The sequence below is a fragment of the Tamandua tetradactyla genome, chromosome 14 (assembly GCF_023851605.1).
Source record: "Tamandua tetradactyla isolate mTamTet1 chromosome 14, mTamTet1.pri, whole genome shotgun sequence".
NCBI classification, from domain to species: Eukaryota; Metazoa; Chordata; class Mammalia; order Pilosa; family Myrmecophagidae; genus Tamandua; species Tamandua tetradactyla.
In genome coordinates this window covers 58806529-58833383 of record NC_135340.1, presented here as the reverse complement: position 1 = coordinate 58833383, position 26855 = coordinate 58806529, and the positions used below count along the sequence as shown (strand labels likewise).

Below are 26855 nucleotides of genomic sequence, written 5' to 3'. Positions count from 1 at the left end.
GTGGCACCAATTTGTAAGCCCCAAGGACACCTGGATAGGGATCTGACCTAAGTACTTAGAGATTATGGAATTAGATATAGGAGATGCCACCCAAGTTTATATAGCATTCTTGGTTTATCTGGACCTCATGGAGAATAAAAGGTGGCACAAAGTAAACTCTATGGGATTACCAGAACTCCAGCTCATCTGCCTTGTCAGTACTGAGATAGAAGGAAAAGGGCTTCAGACTGGTACCTACACACATCACATCAGTGTATCCCTCAGCCATAATACGGTAAGGAAAATCTTGAAGGAATCCTAAAAATTGCAAGGTGACCCAGATTCGCTAATGTCTTTTACTATGGCCTTAGCGGAGTCTGATTCTACAACAGTATATTATAAACTTATTGATGGATTTGTACTGCCAGGCCCTCAGAATATTCCCCTTAGAAGATGACAGGTATACTTCCCAATGTTTATTTTATTCATCAGCCTGCTTCATCTTTCATCTCAGAGATAATTGGGGTTGACTTTGCTTGTCCATCTATAGGTTTTCTAGTTAAAGAAAAAAACTTGCCCAGACAGAAAAATGTTTTTTGTTCAAAAATATAATTATTTTTATGTATCCCTAGGTCCCATGTGCCCCCTCCTTTTCTTGGGGGCTGAGACCTTTTTAAGTAATTTGTGCTGTCCAATACTAAAAAATAATTACTCGAGAATTTTCATATCTGGAGACAGTATAATTACAGTTATATACAGGTTTATGCCAAGGATATGCTCACAGGATGGAATGCATGTTTCTCCCGTCATCCCATATTCATAGTTGTCTCTTAGTTCATTACTGATTCAACTGGCTAATTATTAAGACTGTTACCTCTTGCTCTTACTCAACTCTCCATATGCCTTTTGGCCAATATAGCTAGCCTGGAATGGTATTTCATATATACCTTGATACCTCAAGAGTTTACTTCTATCTGCTTTTTCATACCCCATTTTTAATAGAACTAATGGAAACTACATGTCTAGGTTAAAAGAGAATGGAGAAGTACTACATACAAGAGTACTAGGCCTTCCTTTTCATTCTTTTATTATATCATACCTAGATTACAAGAGTGATAGTATGGGACAATATCAGCCTTAAAAATGCCTTTATTAACTAAATCCAGTTGTTCAATTTTTGTTCATCTCTCCCAATTAAGTTGTCCAAACTGGAAAATTATATGCACAAAAGTGTTTCAAGTTGCATTACTAGTAACAGTTTAAATTATAAACTATTTAAAAGTTTAGGTCAGGGGACCCTTCTCCTGGGGCTGACGTAAAAAGAAAAAAAAAAGTTTTTTTTTCTATATCGGACAGCACAAATTACTTAAAAAGGTCTGGGCCCCGAAGGAAAGGAGGGGGCACTTGGGACCTAGAGATACAAAAAGCAACGTACCAACTTAAACTCTTGATTGGAAAACCAAAGGAACGGGAATCCTGCACTGAAAAGGATTGTTTTTTTTTTTCTTTTTCATGCCTGTGTTTCTATGGCTTGAATGCTCTTTGCATACAACTGCAAGGTTTCTCAGGCTCTAACTGCCCAAGGCAAGAGTGGAATTAAGCTTATCTGAGAGACAAAGAGGCTGGTCAGGTGAAAGGAATTAATCCCCTGCAGGCTGTGCCTTCCCCCAAGAGAGGAGTTGGGCCCAGCTCAGGTGGAATCCCTTCATAAAGGAATTTAGACCCCAGGGTCTAGAAAACTGAAGCAATTCTCTGACTCAACCACCCACCAGCAGAGAGTGTGTTGAAGTTAAAAGTTCCACATCACTTTATGCTCGTGTGACCAGCAGGCAAACAAGAGCCACATACTAGGCAGAATAGGAAAAACAGTGTCTAGAGGATTCATAGGAAAGTCTGTCAACCTGCTGGGTCTCATCCTCAGGGAAAACTGAGGCAGATGATTCTTTCCTCCTGAGAGGAAGCCAGTATGGTCTGGGAAAACCTGACTGGGGTCTTTAATATCTAAGGAGATCCTCCTAAGGGGTGGGGGTGGGGGGGGAGAGGCACCATACAGGCAGGGCAAGAAACAAAACACAAACTGAAAATCTCTGACCACTGAACAAAACCTAAGCTAGAAGTCTAGAATAAGCTGAACTGAATGTCAAAAAATAGTCACCCAGCAAGAAAATCCTAGGTAAAAAAGTGAAAACATCTCCAGAATGAACTAATTAAGGAAACTAAATATCTAGACGCCAGTAAAAAATAACGAATCATACTAGGAAAATTGAAGATATGGCCCAGTCAAAGGAACAAACCAGCAGTTCAAATGAGATACGGAGTTGAAACAATTAATTCAGGGTGTCTAAACAGTCATAGAAAATCGCATCAAAAATCAAATCAATGAATTGAGGGAGGATATACAGAAGGCAAGGGATGAACAAAAAGATGAAATCGAAAGTTTGAAAAAACAAATCATGGAATTTATGGTAATGAAAGGCACAGTAGAAGAGATAAAAAAACAATAGAAACCTACAAGGTTAGATTCTAAGAGGCAGAAGATAGGGTTAGTAAACTGGAAGACTGGACATCTGAAATATGACAAGCAAAAGAAAATATAGGGAAAAGAATGGAAAAACACGAGCAGAGACTGAGGGTACTGAATGACAATATGATGTACGAATATACATGTTGTGGGTGTTCCAGAAGGAGAAGAGACTGGAAAAAGAGGAGAAAAACTAATAGAGGAAATTATCACTGAAAATTTCTCAACTCTTACGAAACACTTAAAATTACAGATCCAAGAGTGCAGAGTACCCCAAACAGAATAGATCCAATCAGACATACTTCAAGACACTTACAAACCAGTACATGAGATGTCAAAGAGAAAGAATTTTGAAAGCAGCAAGAGAAAAGCAATCCATAACATACAAGGGAAACCCAATAAGACTATGCGTAGATTTCTAGCAGAAACCATGGAGGCGAGAAGACAGTGGTATGATATATTTGAGATACTAAAACAGAGAAACTGCCAACCAAGAATTCTATATCCAGCAAAACTGTCCTTCAAAAATGAGGGGGAAATTAAAACATTTTCAGACAAAAAAAATCACTGAGAGAATTTGTGACCAAGAGACAGACTCTGCAAGAAATATTAAAAGGGGCACTAGAGACAGATAGGAAAAGAGAGCAGAGAGGTGTAGAGAAAAATTAGATATGACATAAAAAATCCAAAAGGCAAAATGCTAGAAGAAAGTACTGCCCGTACAGTAATAACACTAAATGTTAATGGATTAAACTCCCTGATCAAGACACAGATTGGCAGAATGGATTAAAAAACAGAATCCATCTATATGCTGTCTACAGAAAACATATTTTAGACCCAAGAAAAAGCAAAGGTTGAAAGAGAAAGGTTGGGAAAAGATATTTCTTGCAAACAACAATCAGAAAAGAGCAGGAGTAGCTACACTAAATATATAACAAATTAGACTTCAAATATAAAACAATTAAAAGAGACAAAGAAGGACACTATGTATTAATAAAAGGAACAATTGAACAAGAAGACATAACAATCATAAATGTGTATGCACTGAGCCAAAGTGCTCAAAAACACATAAGGCAAACAGTGAAAAGAGAAACAGATACATCTACCATAATGGTCGGAGACTTCAATTCCCCACTCTCATCAATGGACAGAACAACTAGACAGAGGACCAATAAAGAAACATATAATTTGAATAATACAATAAACGAACTAGACTTAACATACATTATAGAACATTACACCCCACAACAGCAGGATACACTTTTTCCTCATGTGCTCATAGATCATTCTCAAGGGTAGACCATATGCTAGGCCACAAAGCAAGACTCAATAAATTTAAAAAGATTGAAATTATACAAAACACTTTCTCAGATCATAAAGGAATTGAAGTTGGAAGTCAATAATAGGCAGAGGACCAGAAAATTCACAAATATATGGAGGCTCAACAACACACTCTTAAACAGCCAGTGGGTCAAGGAAGAAATTACAAGAGAAATCAGTAAATATCTCGAAGCAAATGAAAATGAAAACACAACATATCAAAATTTATGGGATGCAGAAAAGGCAATGCTAAGAGGGAAATTTACTGCCCTAAATGCCTATATCAAAAAAGAAGAGCAAAAATTGAGAAATTAACTGCTCACTTGGAAGAACTAGAAAAGGAATAGCAATCTAACCCCAAAGCAAGGAAAAGGAAAGAAATAACAAAGATTAGAGCAGAAATAAATGAAACTGACAACATGAAAACAATCGAGAAAATCAACAAAACCAGAAGCTGGTATTATGAGAAAATCACTAAGATTGATGGACCCTTAACAAGGCTGAAAAAAAGAAGACAGAGGATGCAAAAAAATAAAAAATGGAAGATGACACATAATCACTGACACCACAGAAATAAAGCAGATAATGAGAGGATACTATGAACAATTTTATGCTAATAAACTAGACAACGTAGATGAAATGGACAACTTCCTAGAAAAGCATGAACAACCAACATGAACTTGAGAAGAAACAGACAATCTCAAAAACGAATCACGAGTAAATAAATTGAATTAGTCCTTAAGAGGCTCCAAAAAAAGAAAAGTCCAGGACCAGATAGCTTCACATCAGAATTCTACCAAACCTTGAAGAAAGAATTAGTACAAATTCTACTCAAACTCTTAAAAAACTGAAGAGGGAAGGCTACCTAACTCATTCTAGGAAGCCAACATCACCCTCATACCAAAGCCAGACACAGATACTACAAGAAAAGAAAATTACAGACTAATCTGTCTAATGAATAGAGATGCAAAAATCCTCAACAAAATTCTTGCAAATCAAATCCAGCTGCACATTAAAAGAATTATACACCACAACCAAGTAGGATTCATCCCAGGTGTGTGCAAGGATATGGTATATTACATTCATTGATTTTCTTATCAACAAATCAAAGCAGAAAAACTACACGACCATCTTGATTAATGCAGAAAAGGCATCTGACAAAATTCAACATCGTTTCTTGTTGAAAACACTTCAAAGGATAGGAATAAAAGGGAAACCTCCTCAACATGATAAAGGGAATATATGAAAAACCCACAGCTAACATCATCCTCAATGAGGAAAAACTGAAAACATCCCCCTAAGGTCAGGAACAAGACAAAGATGTAGACTCTCACCACTGTTATTCAACAATGCGTTGGAAGTTCTAGCCAGAGCAATTAGACAAGAAAAAGAAAGACAAGGCATCAAAACTGGAAAGGAAGAAGTAAAACTCTCACTGTTTGCTGATGATACGATACTGTATGTCGAAATCCCTGAAAAATCCACAGCAAAACTACTAGAGCTAATAAATGAGTACAGCAAAGTGGCAGGTTACAAGATCAACACTCAAAATTCTGTAGTCTTTCTATGCACTAGTTATGAACAATCCAAGTGGGAAATCAAGAAAAAAAATTCCATTTACAATTGCAACCAAAAGAATAAAATATTTAGGAACAAATTTAACTAAGGATACAAAAGACGTATAAAAAGAAAACTACAAGAAACTGCTAAAAGAAATCACAGAAAATCTAAATAAACGAAAGGGCATATTGTGTTCATGGATTGGAAGACTAAATATGGTTAAGATGTCAATTCTACTTAAATTGATTTATAGATTCAATGCAATACCAATTGAAATCCCAAAAACTTACTTTTCAGAAATAGAAAACCAATAACCAAATTTATTTGGACAGGTAGGGTGCCCTGAATAGCTAAAAATATCTGAGAAAAAAAATGGAAGTTGGAGGTCTCACTCTACCTGATTATAAGGCGTATTACGAAGCTGCAGTGTGGCACTGGCATAAAGATAAATATACTGACCAGCGGAATCGAACAGAGTGTTCAGACATAGACCCTCTCATCTATGAACAACTGATCTTTGATAAGGCAGTCAAGCCAACAAACCTGGGACAGAACACCCTCTTCAATAAATGGTGCCTAGAGAACTGGATATCCACATGCAAAGGAATGAAAGAGGATCCATATCTCACACCCTATACAAAAATTAACTCAAAATGGATCAAAGACCTAAACATTAGATCTAAGACCATAAAACTTTTAGAAGAAAATGTAGGGAAATATGTTACAGATCTGATAATAGGAGGCGGTTTCCTAGATTTTACACCAACAACACATGCATTGAAGAAAGAAATAGATAAATGGGATCTCCTCAAAATTAAACACTTTTGTGCATCAAAGAACTTTGTCAAAAAAGTAAAAAGACAGCCTACACAATGGGAGACAATATTTGGAAATGATATATCAGATAAGGGTCTAGTATCCAGAATATATAAAGAGATCATTCAACTCAAGAACAAAAAGAAAAACAACCCAATTACAAAATGGGCAAAAGATATGAACAGACACTTCTCAGGAGAGGAAATACAAATGGTCAAAAGGTACATGAAGACGCTCAACTTCCCTGGCTATTAGGGAAACGCAAGTCAAAACCTCAATGAGATATCATCTGACACCCACCAGAATGGCCATTATCAATAAAACAGAAAATGACAAGTGCTGGAGAGGATGTGGAGAAAGAGGGAGTTATCTACTCTTGGTGGGAATGTAAAATGGTACATCCACTGTGGAAGGCAGTTTGGCAGTTCCTCAGGTAGCTAAATATAGAACTGCCATATGATCCAGCAATACCATTGCTAGGTATCTATTCAGAGGACACGAGGGTAAGAACACAAATGGACATTTGCACACCAATATTTACAGCAGCATCATTTACAACTGCCAAGACATGGAAATAGCCCAAATGTCCATGAACAGACAAGTGGCTAAACAAGCTGTGGTATATACATACGATGGAATATTATGCAGCTTTAAGACAGAATAAAGTCATGAAGTATGTAACAATATGGATGACCTTAAGGACATTATGCTGAGTGAGATTAGCCAGAAACAAAAGGACAAATACTGTATGGTCTCACTGATATGAACTAACATTAATGAATGAACTTGGAGAATTTCAGTAGAGAACAGAGGCTATCAAGAGATAGAAACAACGTAGATTTTGGGTAATTGGAGCTGAAGGCATACAGATTGTGCAGAAGGACTGATTGTAAAAATTTAGAAAAGGATAGCACAATACTACGTAACTGTAACACAATAATGTTAGTACAGTGAATGAAGCTGAATGTGAGAATGATGGTGGAAGAAGGCCTGGGGGCACAAATGAAACCAGAAGGAAAGATAGGCAATAAAGACTGAGATGCTATAATCTAGGAATGCCTAGAGTGTACAATGATAGTGACAACTAAATGCATACATTAAAAAATGTTTTTGCTTAAAGAAGAAGAAAGGAATGTCAGTATTGCAGGGTACTGAAAACAGATGGTAATTCATATTTTAAAGCTTTAACTTATGTGTGAGAGAGTAAAGCAAACAATGCTTATTTTGTATAAAATTTATATTTTAACTAGTGCATTTCCTAGTATAACTTATATGGACAGGTTAATTGAACACCCTAAGTACATGGAACCTTTAACAGGGCATGAGATTTGGGAGATTTGCCCAGAGTGATGCCCTGATAAATCCCAGAGTGATTTGAATATTGAATTAAAAAATATTTGCAAAGTCCCCTTGGAAGAATGGTGAGAAAGGGGGAAAATCCAAGTTTCCTGATTGGAGAATCTGTGATATTCTTGCAAGCAGTGGGGACAACCAAATCAGCAGGCTGAGCCCTCAGTCTTGGGGTTTGTTCATATGAAACTTATCCCCACAAAGCCATCCTCAGAGAACTCTTTTGCTGCTCAGATGTGGCCTATCTCTCTCTCTCAGCCAACATGGCAAGCAAACTCACCGCCCTCCCCCTCTCTAAGAGTCACCCCCAGAGAACCTCTTTTGTTGCTCAGATGTGGCCTACCTCTCTCTCAGCCAACCTGGCAGGCAAACTCACCACCCTCCCCCTCTCTATGTGGGACATGACTCCCACAGCTGTAAACCTCCCTGGCAATGTCGGACAGAAATCCTACGATGAGCTGGGACTCAGCATCAAGGGACTGAGAAAACCTTCTTGACCAAAAGTGGGAAGAGAGAAATGAGACAAAATAAAGCATCAGTGGCTGAGAGATTTCAGAGTCGAGAGGTTATCCTGGAGGTTATTCTTAAGCATTTTACAGGTATCCCCTTTTTAGTGTAAGTTGTATTAGAGAGTCTAGAAGGAAGTGCCTGAAATTGTAGAGCTATGTTCCAGTAGCCATGTTTCTTGAAGATGAATGTATAATGATACAGCTTTTGCAATGTGACTATGTGATTGTGAAAACTTTGCATCTGATGCTTCTTTTATCTTCAATATTGACAGATAAATAAAAAAAAATGGGTTAAAAATAAATTAATGGGGGAAGAAATGTTAAAATAAATTGAGTAGATTGAAATACTAGTGAACAATGAAAGGGACTGGTAAGGGGTATAGAAAAAAAATTGAGGGGGAGAAAGTTTAAAATCTATTGAGTACGTGTAAATACTTAGTGGTCAATGAGGAGAGGTAAGGGGTAAGGTATGTATGAGTTTTTCTTTTTTCTTTTTATTTCTTTTTCTGGAGTGATGCCAATGTTCTAAAAACAATCATGGTGATGAATATACTAATATGTAATGATATTGTGAGCCATTGATTGTACACCATATAGGGAATGTTTGTATGTTAAGAATGTTCATGTTTGTATATTGCTTTGATTTTATAATACAAAATAAATTTAAAAAAAAATAAAAATAGCTTTCAAACTAGACATTTACTATCCTTACATAAGACAGGTGATGCTATGAAGAGAATTTCTAGCTACATGGAGAAACAATGGTATAGGAGAAATAGCACAAATTTCAGAGTCAATTACACTTGGGTTTAAATCCTAGAATTGTAATTTACTGGAGAGGCCCATAGTGCATAATGGTTAAAATTGTAGGCTATGAAACCACGCTGTCTGGGTTTAAATTCCAGTGTTGCCATTTACAACTAAGTGAACTTGCACCAGATATTTAACTTCCCTATCCCTCAGTTTCCTCATCTGGTAATGCAGCAACAATAGCACCTACCTCATACAGTTTGTGAGGCTTAAGTGAGTTATACCTAATGACCTGAGAACATTGCTTGGCACACAGTAAGTGCTCAATAACTTTAAGTAGTTATTGGATTTTGTTGGTATTGTTGTTATAACTAACCTTTCTATTTACTTCTGACACAGGGTCAGTAGGCTTGGTTTCAGTAAGGCATTCAAATAATAATTATTTTAATGTTACAGAATATGATAGAGAAATCTGGGCTTAATAACAGCCCTATTAAGTGAATTTTTAACTGTAGGAAAAAACTTCACCCCAAAATATTTATGGATAAAACAGTTTACAAAAAGGATTTTTTAGTTGATTTATCCTGTTTAACATGTTTGAGTAAATAGGCATTAATGAAAAAATTCTTGATTTTGGGTTAAAAAAAAAAAAGCTTGACAAAAGTTTCTATGGAAAAATCCTAAATGTTTTAGTTAATATGAGCAAAAATTTGTTGATCAATCACGACTGATCTAACTATTACTGGGAAAAGAAAAACCATAAAATAATCTAATATCATCTAAACCCAAATTAACATAAGAATTCCAAATGAAGCGAGGAAACTTTTAACAAATCAGATGACAAAAGGAAAACATATTTTCCCTTCTGGCTGTTATCTTTCATGAACAACAGAAAAAAGTGACCAGGATGGTAATGTATTTATGTCATACAACGAAAAACTAGAAATATCTGACCTAAAAAATGAATGCAGGTTTGTTATTTACATGTATAAGGAAACAAAGTATCTCTTCTCAAATGAAAGAAAGCAAAGAATGATCATATGAGGAAGTTAAGGATAGATAAATTTTTCCTCACCACAGGGAAGAACTTTACTACAATTAGAGCTTTTCAGTAGAATGATTGACAAATAGAAAAGCCTCACAAAAGGAATTCATGTTTCTGGAAAGAATCTGTTCATTATATATTAGTAAAATAACTCTAGGTTTATATAAATTAAGTCAAAGAAACATTTTTAAAAATTCTAGTTATTTAAAAATTAACAAAAGAAATTTTACTTATAAACAAAATGAAACCATCAAAACCAAAACCAAATACTACAGAGACAAGTAATAGTTCTAAATCTTGGCCAGTGGTTACTGTGGTTAGACTTAGTTAATTCTATAACAACAAAATCTACCACTATGAGTAAGTCAGCAGAAATTATAAGCTCACACTATAACGAAATATTTATCATATATATATATATAGTTGTCCCAAGAAAGAATGTAAGAGTGGTAAACAGTCATAACGAATTCTACAGGCAATGAATAACACTATACACTTACAGAATAAAAGTTTCTCAAACTGTTTTCTGCAATCTAATCTGAAAACAATTCCAACACTGACAAAGAAGTAGTATTAGTTCCATTTTATTGCATTAATGAGGCTCAGAAGGGTTAAATGATTTTCGTCAGGTCAAGCTGGGCCAGAGTTAAGAATCTAGGAGATCTAACTGCTCCTGGTAAGTTTCTGTTCATTTTATTTTCTTTTTAATGAAGCTATACATTTTCACTACACAAACGTTAGAACTCATAAAATCAATCATCTCCTTAATTTGCCAGTGAATATTAAAGAGAAACAAATTTTTCTTTGAACTCAAGTGAAAATGGAAGTATAAGAAACAACTCAAAGTAAAAGAATCAGGAAAAATTTCTTCTGCTTTTTGTAATATTATCCTGTAAACATAGAAGGCTAAGTGGCTCAGATAATTGAAATAAGAAGTTTTTCTTGATCTGCCATTAAATATTCCACTGGCAATATTTTTTAAGTTTTTTTCTATTGCAAAATATACATATAGGGCTGTGCGATGATGGCTCAGTGGCAGAATTCTCGCCTGCCATGCCGGAGACCCGGGTTCGTTTTCCAGTGCCTGCCCATGACAAAAATAAAATAAAATAAAAATACTTTTCCTTCTAGTTGCTCTAAAACACTGGAGGCTACAAGGAATATTAATATAATGATTCAGAAACCTTTATATAGTCTCATCTTTAGCCCCTGGCACTCCCAAGAGTCATCAGGAATAATGTTGGGTGGGGTTTATCAAACCATGTCAATCAGCACTATCTAACTGAAGCCTGCGTAAGAGTAGCCTCCAGAACTCCCTCTTGACTCTCTCTGATGTCTCTTACCCACTGATGCCTTATCTTACTGCACCTCTTTCCTTCTTTTTGGTCCAGAAGGCATTGCCCATCACATGGTGCCAGGGTCAGACTCATCCTGGGGAGTCATGCCCCATGTTGCCAAGGAGATTTTCACCCCTGGATGTCATGTCCCACTAGGGGGCAAGGGTAATGATTTTCCTTGCAGAGTTGGGCTCATACAGAGAGATAAGCCAAATCTGAGCAACAAAGGAGGTTTCCTGGATGCAACTCTTAGGCCTCATTATAGGTAGTCTCAGCTTCTCCACTACAAAAATAAGTTTCATAAGGGCAAGGCTCAAAATCAAGAGCTTGGCCTATTTTCTTGAGAGTCTTCAATGGCTGAGAGGGTACCAGGAGTTTGCCAGATGGAAAAGTTTTATAGTACTATAGTATATACTCTATATATACTCTATATATCCCGACTTTAGACCCTCAAAAGACTCTACCAATACTTTTTAATGATCAGCCCACCATAGTCTGAAATGTATCTAAATATTACATTAAGCTATGCAGAATACAAAGCCTTGTTCCCGTTCTGGACTCCAGGAGTTTTGGTTGTTCAAATGAGCTATCCAGACGGGTTGATTTAGATTGCATATTATAGAAAATTTAGGTTCTAGACACACTAAAGCTCTCTGCCTTTGGTCTCGTATAGTAGCTGAAGATCTAGAGTGCATACACTATGTCATTTACCCTGCATTCTAATTTACCTTAGACCCAGCCAGACTGGCTTCATTTTAAACTCTAATTGAAGCCTGATCTCTTTCTCTTTTTCTAGCATAGGCAGGGACCGGAAATCAAACCTGGGTCTCCAGCATGGCAGGCGAGAACTTTGCCTGCTGAGCCACTGTGGCCCACCCCCTGATCTCTTTTGCAGTTACTTTAACTGTTATTGCATATAGCTATGCTAACTTTCAGGGCTCTGTTTGTAATACTTTCAAAAGGAAGCTAATACCAAGTGTAGACATCCTCTTAGGGTAGGCTCTAACAGTATCAATTTCTCATCTTTACATGCCTAAAAACAACCTAGACTTCACTTTTGACGATAAAATACAAGGTAATGCCATTACCTTGGGTGTGCTTCCTTTAATGAATTTTTTAATTGAAGACAACAAGCCAGTTTCATTCTTTGGTGGTTTTTCTCCTCCTGAAGGCAGGCTATCATCCACCTCTGAATATTTCCTCTTTGCTCTGGCAGTACGTTGTGTTTGGATTTGATTCGATTGCTGAGAAGCTTTCCGTGTTCTCAGCCTCATCTTTTATGGGTGCCACATGTAAAACTACAAGAGAAAAATTAAAAGTGCTATTAAAAGTAAACCAAGCATAAGTACATTGCAGAGGAGGTAAAAATATTTACAATTTGAAAAAATATATGCCCAATATATATAATAAAAATTTCTCGATAAAAAATTCAGTATCTAGGAGAAATAGGAAACTAACATTTTAAGTGGAAGGTATTATGTTTTGCACCTTATATATATTACCCCAAGTAACCTTCCCAACAACCTATGAAATATTACATCTTAGGATCTAAACTACAGGCTCTTTCCATAATACTGTGCTGCCTGTACCCATGTGGCTGCTATCATTCATTATTAAGAAATATTTATTTAGTACTTACCACATTATAGTCACTGGGCTAGGTAAGCATGTGAGGTTACAATAGTAAAAAATGTGAAAGATTTTGCCTTTCTGGAGCACATAACATAGTTGGAAAAACCCTAATTCAATGAATGAATTAATTCCATGTGTGGAAATTCAAATATAACTGAGTCATTATTAGTGTAACATGAGTGGCTGGATCATTTTGTGAGCTTCAAATATTCTAATACATAACAATCCTTCAAAAATGGAATTCACATCAGAAAGAATATTAGAAGCTATCTACTTGAACCCTCTTATTTTATTATATTAATAGTTGGCTATATTGTCCAAAGACTGAGGATTAGGTAAGGACATACCCTAAATCAGAATCTATGAAATAGAATATGAAGATTACTAAACTAAGAATTAAAAGCTGTACATTTTAATACTACCTCAGTCATAGATAAATTATTATTTCTTCATTATGTTTTTTCACCTGTAAAAAGAAAACATTTACATCACCTTCTTGAGGTTCAAAAAAAAATTAGAAAAGGCTATAAAGTGTAAAGAATGATAAAGTTATTCACAATAGTGAATACATTTACAGACAGTACTAACTCCAATTAAGCACTTTAAACTCTGATAGCTTTGCAGAAATTACTGGAAAAGGTAAGGATCTTCACTGACCAAGGATGTCTCAGAAGTTGTATTTTTACTAACACAACATTCAGAGAGAAAACTGATAGAGACCTATATCTATACAGCGGATACTTCAATAAAAGTCCCCAATTGAAAGGATTCATCAAGAGTCCCCAAATACCCTTTCAAATTACTATTTGGTACTCAGCTTCAAGTTGTCATGCCAGGCAAAGCCAAATTGCAACTCCTACAGTTAGCTTGGAAAGCTCCTCAGTTAATTAAGTTCATCAAATTCTAATTCTGCCTTAGACACAACATCACAACAGAGAAGCCAAGTTCTCTGCCATTTTATAACAAGAATCACCTTTCTCCAGTTTCCAATAACACACTTATCATATCCTTCTATGGCTTCATCAGAAGTGCCTTTAGCATCCAGATTTCTACCAACAGTCTCTTCAAAGCACTCTAGGCTTTTTCCATCAAGCCCCTCACAACTTTTCCAATCTCCATCCATTATACCAATTCTAAAGCTGTTTCCACATTTTAGGTATTTGTATTAGCAGTACCCCACTCTCTGGTACCAAAACCATTTTAGAATTCTGCTAAAACAAATACCAAGCAATAGGTTGCCTTAAACAACAGGGATTTAATGGTTCACAGTTTTGAAGCTAGGAGAAATCCAAAATCAAGACATAATCAAGACATATGCTTTCCCCCATAGGACTGTGGAGTTCTGAGACTGGCTATCAGCAATCCTTGGTCCTTGGCTTTTTGGGTCACATGGCCAATGTACATGACAGTCTCTTCTGGCTACTCTCTTCTTTTCCAGGTTGTGCTGAGTTATAGCTTCTGGCTGCTTCTTTGTGGCATACTCTTTCTATGGCCTTCCTAAAGTCTTCATAATAGGATTAAGTACATGTGTCTGGGTACAACATCTGTCTAATCACAGGTGACCACTAAGCTATGCAGACATAGAGGTGACCTCTAGTAAGTCTGGTGTAAGTAAAAACATTAATCTTAAACAAACAAAATAATCTACTAAGCAGAGACACATCAGTGGCTACATACCATAGATATACAAATTTCACAGATTTTACCTAGGGAAGTTACTAAACAAGCAAATAACCTTTGGATGTGGGGTGGGGAGTCTGAATTCAGAGTGCCTACAACATAAAAAAAGGCCAGTTTTCAAGGAAAAATTATGAAACATTCAAAGAAACAGGAAATTATGACCCAAATTGAGAGGGAAAATGCAGTGAATACAATGCAGTGAGAGACATATGTAACTATTTAGTCTACATAAGCCAAAATTCACCCCATTAAGAATTTGAAAAATTCTATAATTCAGATAGACATCTTGACCTTTTTATCTAATAAAATGCACCTTAATCCACATTAACAGAATAAAGGGGAAATAAATCACATTATCTTAATTAAGGCAGAAAATGTCCTTTGACAAAAGCCAACATCCTTTCATGATAAAAACAGAGAAAAACAGAAAGAGAAAATAACTTCGTCCACACCAAATGGGCATATATGAAAAAAGCTAACATTATACTTAATATGGTAAGACTGAAAGCCATTCCCTTGAAGTCAGGAACAAGACAAGCATGCCCACTTTGATTATTGCTATATTTTAGTACTTGCCAGAGCAAGTAGGCAAGAAAAAGATGTAAAAGGCATTCAAGTTGGAAAAAAAGCAAATAACATGATCCTTTACTAGAAAACTAGAACTGAAAAACAAATTCAGCAAAGTTCCAGACTACAAGATTAACACTCAAAAATCAGACGTGTTTCTATACACCCACAAAGAATATTCTGAAATAGAAATTTTTAAAATAACCCCATTCACAACAGCTCACAAAAGAATAAAATACCTAGGAATAAATTTAACTAACAGGTGAAGGACTTGTATACTGAAGGCCACAAAATATTGCTGAAAGAAATAAAAGACAAATAAATGTCAAGACATCCCATGTTCATGGACAGGAAGACAATATTAAGATGTCAATACTACCCTAAGCTATCTACAGATTCAACACAATACCTACCAAAATACCAGCAGCCTTTCATGTATAAATGGAAAAGATGACCCTCAAATTCACATGGAATTACAAGGGACCCCAAATAACCAAATCAATATTGCTACAGAAGAGCAAAGTTGGAAATCTCACCCTTGCTGATTTCAAAATTTACAACAAAGCCACAGTAATCAAGACAGCATGAAGGCTATAGTTTAGATTTCAGACTCCCTGCCTGCCTTCAATCATCAGTCTCCACTTCCTGGTTTGTGTACCTTCCTCCTAACAGTCTGGTGCCAAAACCTGGGACTAGGATTGCACTAGACTGATAACCGGTGAGAAGCCTCCACTTTGCCATTGCCAACCAGAGTGCACAACACTGGACACTGATTCATAATCAGACCTCCTAGGATGACTGTAGGTCGCCAGGTCTGGTGGCCCCCACCATTTCTATCAACAAGACCAAACCCAGAGTAATAATTACCACTACAGGATAAAAATCATTCCATTTCCTCCAAACGTGACCTGAAACCTCAACCTAAATACTTGTGCAAGCCACTTGGAGACTTGCAGCCAAAAATCACAAAGCACTAAGATGACAAAACCCAACTAGATGGGAAACACTCTTATCCGATATCTTTGCCTTGCCACCTTCCTCTTATCTTTTCTTTTCCTCCTTTGTTTTCCTTGTCATTTTAGAAAGTGTACTACTTTTGAAGGTACTTCACCTGTAATTTCACTTATATTTGGTGGCATCAATCTTCAGAGTAAGAACAAATCTCATCCAAGTATGATTATTTACAAAATCTTCACCTTTTGCTCTATTGTGTGAGCACTCTCAGATCTTTTTTATTCTTTTATAACCTCACTCTATACAACATGAAAATTATCACAGCTACCTTACTCCTCCCCTCCACAATATTTATATCCATGACTATACACACCACCGATCCCCTACTCTCACTAGCTAAACACACACCACACAATTCCTAAACTGGAACTCATGCTGGCTCTGTCCTGACCTCACAAAACCACTCATCGTCATTCCAGCCTCAGAAAAAAACATGGGGAGACAATGACATGTACATCCAAGCTCTCCTGGAAACCATTCCCCCAGCAGTGCCCCCATAAGCAATATTCTTAATTCATGTACAACCAAATTCTCCCGAAAACCATTCCCTTAGATCCCCTGCCCAAGCACACACTGACAATCTTTTGGTCCAAAATCAACAAGACAATCCACCAAATCTCTTTCAAATCCCTACTCTCCTCTGCTGGACGCTCCCACCTCAATAGCAATATCTAAAATTTCTGATATATGTCAAAGCCAACACACTCCAGGAGACATCTTTCATAGGGTCCATTCCATCACTACAATGCACACTCCACTTCACACTTTTACAACAAAACCCACAAGCAACAGGTGGGCTAGGGGGTTATAGTTGTGTACTATTAGGAAACCTTACCCCACGAGCACTCCCTAGTGGCACCAAAAGTTCCCACTAGTACTGGTATGAAAATAGTACATCCAATCCACTACTGAACACATCTATGGCATTCCACCTTTCATATCCTGCTGTTATGCACTCATGACAACATTCCAGGAAACATCCTTCTAGAAGTGGACCCTCCAATTCTTTATTCTCTCCTCAAAATACTTCCAGCATCTTACTTCTCTGTGGCCAAAACTTTTATCACACCCTCCTGCCTTTCTGGCAGTGAAGATGTCCCCTGGGCCATGCTGTACCTTGGGTCGGGATGACCAACCACTCTGCTGCCCTCACAGCCACTCTGAGACCAAGAAGGTACTTAATCCCTCCCATCTTCACTGTATTTAGTGCCCTAGGTATAGGAGGAGCAATAACAGGATACTCTGCATTAGGGTTACAACAGACACAATATGCCACTCTGAAAAAGCTTCTCCAAACTCTCAAACAAATTAACAGCAGGTCTGGAACCTCTTACTGTCCAACACTAGTCACTATCAGAGGTAGTCCTACAGAACAGGAGAGCACTAGATGCCCTCACTGCAGCCCAAGAAGGTACATGCACATACACAGGGGAAACTTGTTGCTTTTACATAAATCAATCAGGCAAAACTCAAGAAGTCATAAAAGATATGAAAGACACAGGCATCAATTTAGAAAACAACAGCCTCAGCAGTGGATGGTCTTCATCTTCATGGCTACTCTCACTCTTCGGTCCCTTCATCCTCATTATCCTCATCATCATAAGCTTCTTGGTCCCTCTCTCCTTAAACTTCTTACACCTTTATTCACAGGACAGTACAGACTCTAACCCAAGAACATGTCAAAGGTGTAAGGCAGGAATTAAATACCAGCCCCTGAGAAAGGAGATGGAGATTCCAGACATCCGGTTGGGTGAAAAGATTTAACTCTGACTCATAACAGCAACATGTTGACATCCTGACTCCCTCCCCTTTCCCCATCAGTCTGGCACCCACTTGTCCACAAGTTATAAAAACAAAAAGTCAGGATGTCAGGGAACTCCTTGGTTAGTAAAGGTTCTCTTTGCCTGGGTGAATTCAGAGGGGGCCCTTATCTAACTGCACTATTCATTGACTATATAGAGTAACACCCTAGACAAAACCAGTTCCTACCTCTGTAAATGCCAAGCTTAGTTTAACCCACCAATGAAGAGCCTCCAACTTCTGGCCTGAACCTCGCCTTTTAAAAAGGCCAACGAGAACCTGTCAATTCCCCATGCCTGCCAAAACTCCCAGTCCCTCTGCTGTAAAAGATCTTCCCTTGTCCTTCCTAGATGGGCTGGAGTTTAGACTTCAGACCCCCTTTGGGGAGCCTCTCAATAAATGTTCTGCCAAAAAAAAACCAACAAAAAAACCCCAGCATGGTACTGGCATAAACACAGACATATCGACCAATGAAATAGAATTGGAAGTTCAGAAATAAACCTACACGTCTATGGTCAGCTATTTTTGAGAAGGGTGACAAGAAAAGAGTGTCTCATCAACAAATGGTGTTGGGAAAATTGGATATTCACTTGCAAAAGAATGAAATGGGGCCCCTACCATACACCATACACTAAAGTTAACTCTAAATGGATCAAGAACCTAAACATAAGGGCTAAAGCCATAAAACTCCTAGAAAAAAACTGGGGGAAGCTTCATCTTGGATTTGGTAATGATTTCTTAGGTATGACACCAAAGCCAACAAAAGAAAGATAAAACGGACTTTGTCAAAAATTCAAAACTTTTATACATCAAAGGATACTATCAAGGAGGTGAAAAGACAACTTACAGAATGGGAGAAAATAGTTGCGAAGCATATATCTGATAAAGTTTTAATATCCAGGATATATAAATAGAAATCCCATAACAACAAAAAGACAACCCAAATTAAAACAGGAAAAGGACGTGAATAGACATTTCTCTTAAAAAATATATACAAATGGCCAATAAACACGTAAAAAGATGCTCAACATCACTGGTCATCAGGGAAATGCTAATCAAAACCATAATAACACTTCAAACACAAAGATGCATATTATTTGAAAACAGAAAATAATAAACATTAGTGAGGGTATGGAGAAATTGATAGCATTGTAAAAGGGTACAGCCACTGCAGAAATAAGGTCAGCAGTTCCTCAGAAAGTTGAAAATAGTACCAAAATAAAATAGTAGCCTTACTCACAATTGCCGAAAGATAGCTGTAACCCAAGTGTTTATCAACAGATGAATGGATAATGTGGTATATATACTCAATGGCATATTATTCATCTGTAAAAAGGAATGAAGCTCTGATGCATGCTACAACATACATGAAACTTGAAGACATGTTGAGTGAAATAAACCAGACACAAAAAGACAAGTACTTATAATGTTGCTTATATGAAATACTTAGAAAAAGCTCAAACTTGATACAGCAAATGGTGGTTTATGGGTTACCAGAGGCTAGGCGAGAAAAAGGATTTACAGCTTAATGGGTGTGTAGCTTTTATTTGAGGTGATGAAAAACAGGGGTAATGAATATCAGTGATGGCTGCACAAAACTGTTGATCTAATATTACTGAATTGTATACTTGAATGTGATTAAAATTGGGGAACTTTTAGTTGTATATTTGTTATCATAATAAAAAGTTTAAGAGGAACAAAAAACATTTATTGTTAAGAGAACTTTAAAAGCACAGAAAAATTGGGCAGGCCACAGTGGCTCAGTAGGGAGAGTTATCACCTGCCATGCCGGAGACCCAGGTTCGATTCCTGGTGTCTGCCCAAGCAAAAAATAATAAACAAATACATAAGCACAGAAAAATTTTTAAAAAGTAGTAATTTCTCAACCCAGAGATGACTGAAACATGGATATAAATTTTTCTGCTTAACGTCTATATTTTAATCAACAGAATTATAGCGCATACAAAATAGTGCTACCCGCTTTTTCTCCTTTATATTATAGACACCTTGCCAAAGTTCTTTTAAAAATCTAAGAACATAATTTTTTTTTATTAATCAAAAAAAGAAAAGAAATTAACACAACATTTAGAAATCATTCCATTCTACACATGCACTCAGTAATTCTTAGTATCATCACATAGATGTATGATCATCATTTCTTAGTACATTTGCATCGATTTAGGAAAAGAACTAGCAAAACAGCAGAAAAAGATATAGAATGTTAATACAGAGAAGAGAATTAAAATAATAATATAATACAAATATATATATATATAAAAAGGAAAAAAAACAAAAACAAAAGATACAAACAAACAAGCAAACAAACAAAAAACTATATTTCAGGTGCAGCTTCATTCAGTGTTCCAACATAGTTACATTACACCTAGGTATTATTGTGCTGTCCATTTTTGAGTTTTTTTATCTAGTCCTGTTGCACAGTCTATATCCCTTCAGCTCCAGTTACCCATTATCTTACCCTGTTTCTAACTCCTGCTGGTCTCTGTTACCAATGATATATTCCAAGCTGATTCTTGAATGTCGGTTCACATCAGTGGGACCATACAGTATTTGTCCTTTAGTTTTGGGCTAGACTCACTCAGCATAAAGTTCTCTAGGTCCATCCATGTTATTACATGCTTCATAAGTTTAGTCTGTCTTAAAGCTGCATAATATTCCATCGTAGGTATACGCCACAGTTTGTTTAGCCACTCGTCTGTTGATGGACATTTTGGCTGTTTCCATCTCTTTGCAATTGTGGATAATGCTACTATAAACACTGGTGTGCAAATGTCCGTCTGCGTCTTTGCCCTTAAGTCCTTTGAGTAGATACCTAGCAGTGGTATTGCTGGGTCGTAATCCATTCTGCCAGTCTATGTCTTTTGATTGGGAAATTCAGTCCATTAACTTTTAGTGTTATTACTGTTTGGATAATATTTTCCTCTACCATTTTGACTTTTGTATTATGTATATCATATCTGATTTTCCTTCTTTCTACACTCTTCTCCATACCTCTGTCTTCTGTCTTTTCGTTTCTGACTCTAGTGCTCCCTTTAGTATTTCTTGCAGAGCTGGTCTCTTGGTCACAAATTCTCTCAGTGACTTTTTGTCTGAGAATGTTTTAATTTCTCCTTCATTTTTGAAGGACAATTTTGCTGGATATAGAAGTCTTGGTTGGCAGTTTTTCTCTTTTAGTAATTTAAATATATCATCCCACTGTCTTCTAGCTTCCATGGTTTCTGCTGAGAAATCTACACATAGTCTTATTGGGTTTCCCTTGTATGTGACAGATTGTTTTTCTCTTGCTGCTTTCAAGATCCTCTCTTTCTCTTTGACCTCTGACATTCTAACTAGTAAGTGTCTTGGAGAACGCCTATTTGGGTCTATTCTCTTTGGGGTGCGCTGCACTTCTTGGATCTGTAAATTTAGGTCTTTCATAAGAGTTGGGAAATTTTCAGTGATAATTTCTTCCATTAGTTTTTCTCCTCCTTTTCCCTTCTCTTCTCCTTCTGGGACACCCACAACACGTATATTTGTGTGCTTCATATTGTCATTCAGTTCCCTGATCCCCTGCTCAAGTTTTTCCATTCTTTTCCCTATAGTTTCTGTTTCTTTTTGGAATTCAGATGTTCCATCCTCCAGTTCACTAATTGTAGCGTCTGTCTCTTTAGATCTACCATTGTAGGTATCCATTGTTTTTTCCATTTTTTCTTCTTTGTCCTTCACTCCCATAAGTTCTGTGATTTGTTTTTTCAGATTTTCTATTTCTTCTTTTTGTTCAGCCCATGTCTTCTTCATGTCCTCCCTCAATTTATTGATTTGGTTTTTGAAGAGTTTTTCCATTTCTGTTCGTATATTCAGCATTAGTTGTCTCAGCTCCTGTATCTCATTTGAGCTATTGGTTTGTTCCTTTGACTGGGCCATATCTTCAATTTTCTGAGCGTCATTCATTATTTTCTGCTGGTGTCTGGGCATTTGATCAGATTTCTCTGGGTGTGGGACCCGGCTGGTTGAAAGGTTTTTCTGTGAAATCTCTGGGCTCTGTTTTTCTTTTCCTGCCCAGTAGGTGGCGCTCGTGGCGCTCGTCTGTCTGCGGGACCCACCAGTAAAAGGTGCTGTGGCTCCTTTAACTTGCCAATCCGAATCTCGCAGTCGGCCCGGGAAACCGCGCGTGGAGGCGGGGGTTGCCGGCCGCTGTGGCTTGGGGGAGTGCCGATCCAAATTGCCCAGCTGGCCCCAGACGCCAAGCGTGGCGGGAGGGCCCCGCTATCCAACGTTTCCAGTCAGACCGGGGAGCCACATGCGTGGAGGGGACCCCAGTTGCCAGCCGCCCCGGCCGGGAAAACGCGCGCCCCTCAGGTTTCTCACCACAGCGGATTCTCCCTGCCCGTTCAGCCATTCCAGAATGGGGTACGCTGTCTTTTTGGTCTCTGTCGTGGCTCCGGGAGCTGTTTCGTATTGTTTCTGTTTCTTTAGTTGCTGTTCTGGAGGAGGAACTAAGACCCGCGCGTCTTACTAAGCCACCATCTTCTCCGGAAGTCCTTCCTTCCGCCAAATTTTCCTTTACCTATCCGGGAGACAGAGGAACGCTTGATTTCCCGGGCGGGAGATGCCTTTGTTTCTGCCGCCGCGCTGAGACCCTCTCCGCAGAGGGACTACTTTCTTCCAAGAACATAATTTTTAATGATCATATAATATTCCCATTATGCAAATCAATATTCCATACTTTATCTGATCACTGGCATGTTGAACAATTAAATTGTTTGTAATTATTAACATCACCTCAAATTCAATGACTTGGTTCATAAATTTGAGCATACATTTTTGATAGTTTCTTAGAAGTGACTTTTCTTAGGTCCAAGCACTGTTAACATTTTTTTTCTGGAAAGGTGGTTTCAAACAACAGTGTAAAGAATGCTTACATGACTTAATCTTCCACATTAAATTTTAATTTTTTTAGTGCTGGTTAATTGAAACTAAAAATTATTTTTTTAATTTTAATTTGTGTTTTATGGTAATCAGTAAGACTAAACATTTTAATTCTATTTATACGCTATTTCCAGTTCCCATTTGGTTACCTGCCTTTTCTAAGATTCTAAAACACTAAAGTTGAAAAGTCCTTAGTTCAACCTCCCCAATCAAAGTAGAAATTTCTAAAGTAGCATTCCTAGCAAAAGGTAACCCACAATCTGCTTGAGTATTGGAGAGACATGAGGCTCACAGACATAGGGCAAACTTTAGAAAAGGCTAAGTGAGATTTAGCCAAAATTTTTTCTTAAACTGAACTGAATAAAATCTGCAAATGTCTAGTGTCAATTCCTCTACAAAGACTCTCTAGAATTTTTAAACACATATTTTTCAAGAACTTCAGCAACTTGATGAAGCATAATTTTCCTTGTTTTAAACTTGAAGTTTTAAAAAGAAGTTCATTTTATTACTTACAAACAAATATTTACCATAACCTTCAGTTTGTTCATTGTGGCTTAGTTTAGAAGAGTTTAGATGTCTGTATTATTTTTGCCTCAACTCCCCAAAATAATGGACAATATTTAATACTTTTTAAATAATCTGAATAATCTGTATTTTCAAACAGCCTAGTCTACTGTCCTAGTGCTATTAGGAACTCAAGAAATATTTGCTAAATTTAACCTCTTGGCATTTCCTAAAAATTACTGAAACCTTAAAATAAAGGCTTAAATATCTGTACTCACCTGAATACTAAAACATTGTTCAACCAAGTACATGACCAAAGTACTGTATAAGAAACACTGAGTTGGTTTTCTATTATAGTTCCCTATCTCTGGATGTTAGAAAACCAACTACCAATTTATTCTTTTCAAAGGAGCCCCAAGAGAAAGTGCCTCTTTAGTTGTTTTTTTTTTTTGTATTTCCTCCCCGTCAGACTTTATTTTTGTGCATAAATACATATTGTTTCTTCAAAATTAGTATTATACCATAGTTATATGTTTACTTTTTCTAACCTATCAATATATAATTATTACTTTTCTTTACCTTAAAAATCTTTAAAAAATGAAAAAGTCAAGCATTTTAATGGCTCCCTATATGCCACCAGAAAGATACATCATGCTTAACCACATCTCTGTTAGCATTATATCACATCGCACATAATCCAATCTCTTTATGGGAAAGCTGGATATTCTTCAGCCCACAGATCATACCACATATAAAAGAAAGGAGAGAAATAGACTAGATACACTGCTTATGTATGGCAACGTCACCAACAGCCTAACTCTAGCGTGTTAGGAAAAAGGTGATATTGGATCTCTGGACTAGGAATCATAAACTCAAATGCTTATAAGGCCCTGAAGGTCACATAAATACATAGCCTCATCTGGGCATGGTGGCAACAATAGGGAGTGGTAAGGACTGTGTAAACTCAAATGCTTTTTTTTTCCCAGTCATTTTTTTTTTTATTATTGTATAATGTAATATATATACAAGGCAAAGAAATAAAAAAGTTTTCAAAGTACTCTTGAACAAGTGATTACAGGACAGATCCCAGAGTTTGTCATGGGCTACCATACGATCCTCTTATATTTTTCCTTCTAGTTGCTTCAGAATATAGGAGGCTAAAGGGCTTAAATACTTTTTTATCATCACAATCGACTTTTTTTCCTTCTTTTTTTTGTGAAAAATAACATATATACAAATAAGTTATAAATTTCAAAGCCCAGCACCACAATTAGTTATAGAACATATTTCATACTTTGACATGCACAACTTTAGGTTTTTACTTCTAGCTGCTCTAAAATACTGGAGACTAAAAGAGATAGCAATTTAATGATTCAGCATTCATATTCATTTGTTAAGTCCTATCTTCTATGTTATAATTGCACCATCATCTTTGATCTTTCCATATGTCTCTTTAGGGGTATTTGGGCTATGGCAATTCTAAATTTTTGATACTGGAAGGGTCTGTCACCAATATGGGGTAGGGAGTGGAACTAACTGACGTTTGTGGAGGAGCTGGGCTAGGTTTCAGGACTTACCTGGACCAGGGACCCATCTGGAGGTTGCAGGTTTCTAGAAAGCTACACTAATGCCTGGAACCCTTGTGGAATCTTATATATTGCCCCAGGTGTCCTTTAGGATTAGCTGGAATGATCCAGGTTGGGGGTCGGCAGGTTATGATAGGTAGCAAGGTCTACCTGAAGCTTGTGTAAGAGCAACCTCCAGAGTAGCCTCTCAACTCTATTTGAATTCTCTCTGCCACTGATATTAATTACACTTCTTTTTCCTCTTAAAGTATACTCTTTTGAAAACAGTAAAAGTCAAAGTAATATATAACTAATAGTTAACAATTACTAAGTGCTAAGTGTAAAGCACTGTTCTAAGTGTTCTTTAATATATTATTTTACTTAATCTTTTCAACAACAATTTTCGCAGTCCCCATGCCATGAATGAAGAAGCAGAGGTGGCAAAAATGGCAGGAGTATTATATAACATCTTCCTGATAATTTCAATTAAAAAAACTGTAATGTGAAAATAGTATATCACCAACAAAATTTTTTAACTAATTAAAACGTGGCCAAAAATTCCATTTTCCCATTAACCTCTAAAATTTCTTTTTTATTTCTGCTTTTTAACCTATACAGTCATGGAGAATGGGTGATTTATAGGGTCCAACCTGAAAATAGGTGTGTTTACAAGTGGCTTTTGGGAGCTCAAAATTAAGCTTTCTTACAGAAGCAGTGCTATAAATGAAGGGTTAGAGTTCCCGGACAGCTCCAATGTGCACATTTACCATATAACATAACTGAAGAGCAATACCATATGTGCTGGCTTGAAAGGATTATGTACTATAGAAAAACCATGTTTTAATCCTGATCCAACCTTGTGGGTGCAACTGTTTCTTTTAAACCCTATCCACAACTGTATGTTGGAAATTTGATTAGATTATTCCCACAGAGATGTGACTTGCCCAACTGTGGCCATTAACTATTGAATAGAGGGAGATGTGACTCTACCCATTCCAGGTGGGTCTTGATTAGTTTACTGGCATCCTTTTACAAGAGGAAATATTTGGAGAGAGAGACAGAGGGACAAGAATTGTGAGAATCCATGCAGCCAGAGGCCTTTGGAGATAGAGAAGGAAAATGCCCTTAGGAGAGCTTCATGAAACAAGAAAGATGGAGAGAGAGCTAGCAGATGTCACCATGCTCGTCATGTGCCTTTCCAGTTGAGACAGAAACCCTGAACTTCATCGGCTTTCTGGAACCAAGGTATCTTTCCCTGGATGCTTTAGATTGATATTTCTATAGCCTTGCTTTAATATTGGGCATTTTCATGGGCTTAGAACTGTAAACTACCAACTTAATAAACCCCCCCTTATAAAAGCCATTCTGTTTCTAGTATATCACATTCCAGCAGCTAGCAAACTAGAACACCATATTATTAACAGTCTAAAATCCAACTCATTATACAAATAAGGTAAAAAACTACATTCCATGTCTCAACACCAAGTCGAGAATATATATATATATACCTGTATGAAAACTATATATCTCTATCTAATCCCTTTTTTCACTAGTGGCAGTATGAGGTAAGGGTTACCGATTAGTAAGAGACAGGATCTGGAGTGGGAAAACAAAACAACTTCTATTTTTATCTATTTTTTTCCTTTATAACAAACTGTGAACAAGGGATGGAATAGAACAGGGGCAGAAGAAAAGGTTAGGAGAAGTTACTCTACTACTCCTTCCTTTTAATATTTATTACTTATAAGAAATGACAAAATAAACTCTAGACTAAATGGTGGATTGTTAGGTACATAAGGTACTGCAATATTTCATCTAAATTCCAAATCGAAACATTCACAGTATACCCATTTTTTTTTCTGGCATTTCATAACAGGAAAGGTAATGTAGGGATAAGTGGAATTGGGAGAAAGAGAGTGGAACTAGGAAGTGAAACAAAAATCAGAGTAACAGCAGACCACAAGACAGTTGAGGGAAACC

General features: G+C 36.9%; 1 protein-coding gene across 5 annotated transcripts in view; it reads right to left on the bottom strand.

Annotated features, from left to right (window-relative positions):
- The window catches only part of CTDSPL2 (CTD small phosphatase like 2), a 93587-nt gene that overhangs the window by 54257 nt on the left and 12475 nt on the right, over nt 1–26855 (bottom strand). For all 5 annotated transcript variants that reach the window (XM_077127742.1, XM_077127740.1, XM_077127738.1 and 2 more), the window contains one exon: nt 12276–12485. In XM_077127742.1, coding sequence (XP_076983857.1) covers nt 12276–12461 — 186 coding nt within the window. In that variant the 5' untranslated portion in view covers nt 12462–12485. The remainder of the gene's footprint in view (nt 1–12275; nt 12486–26855) is intronic.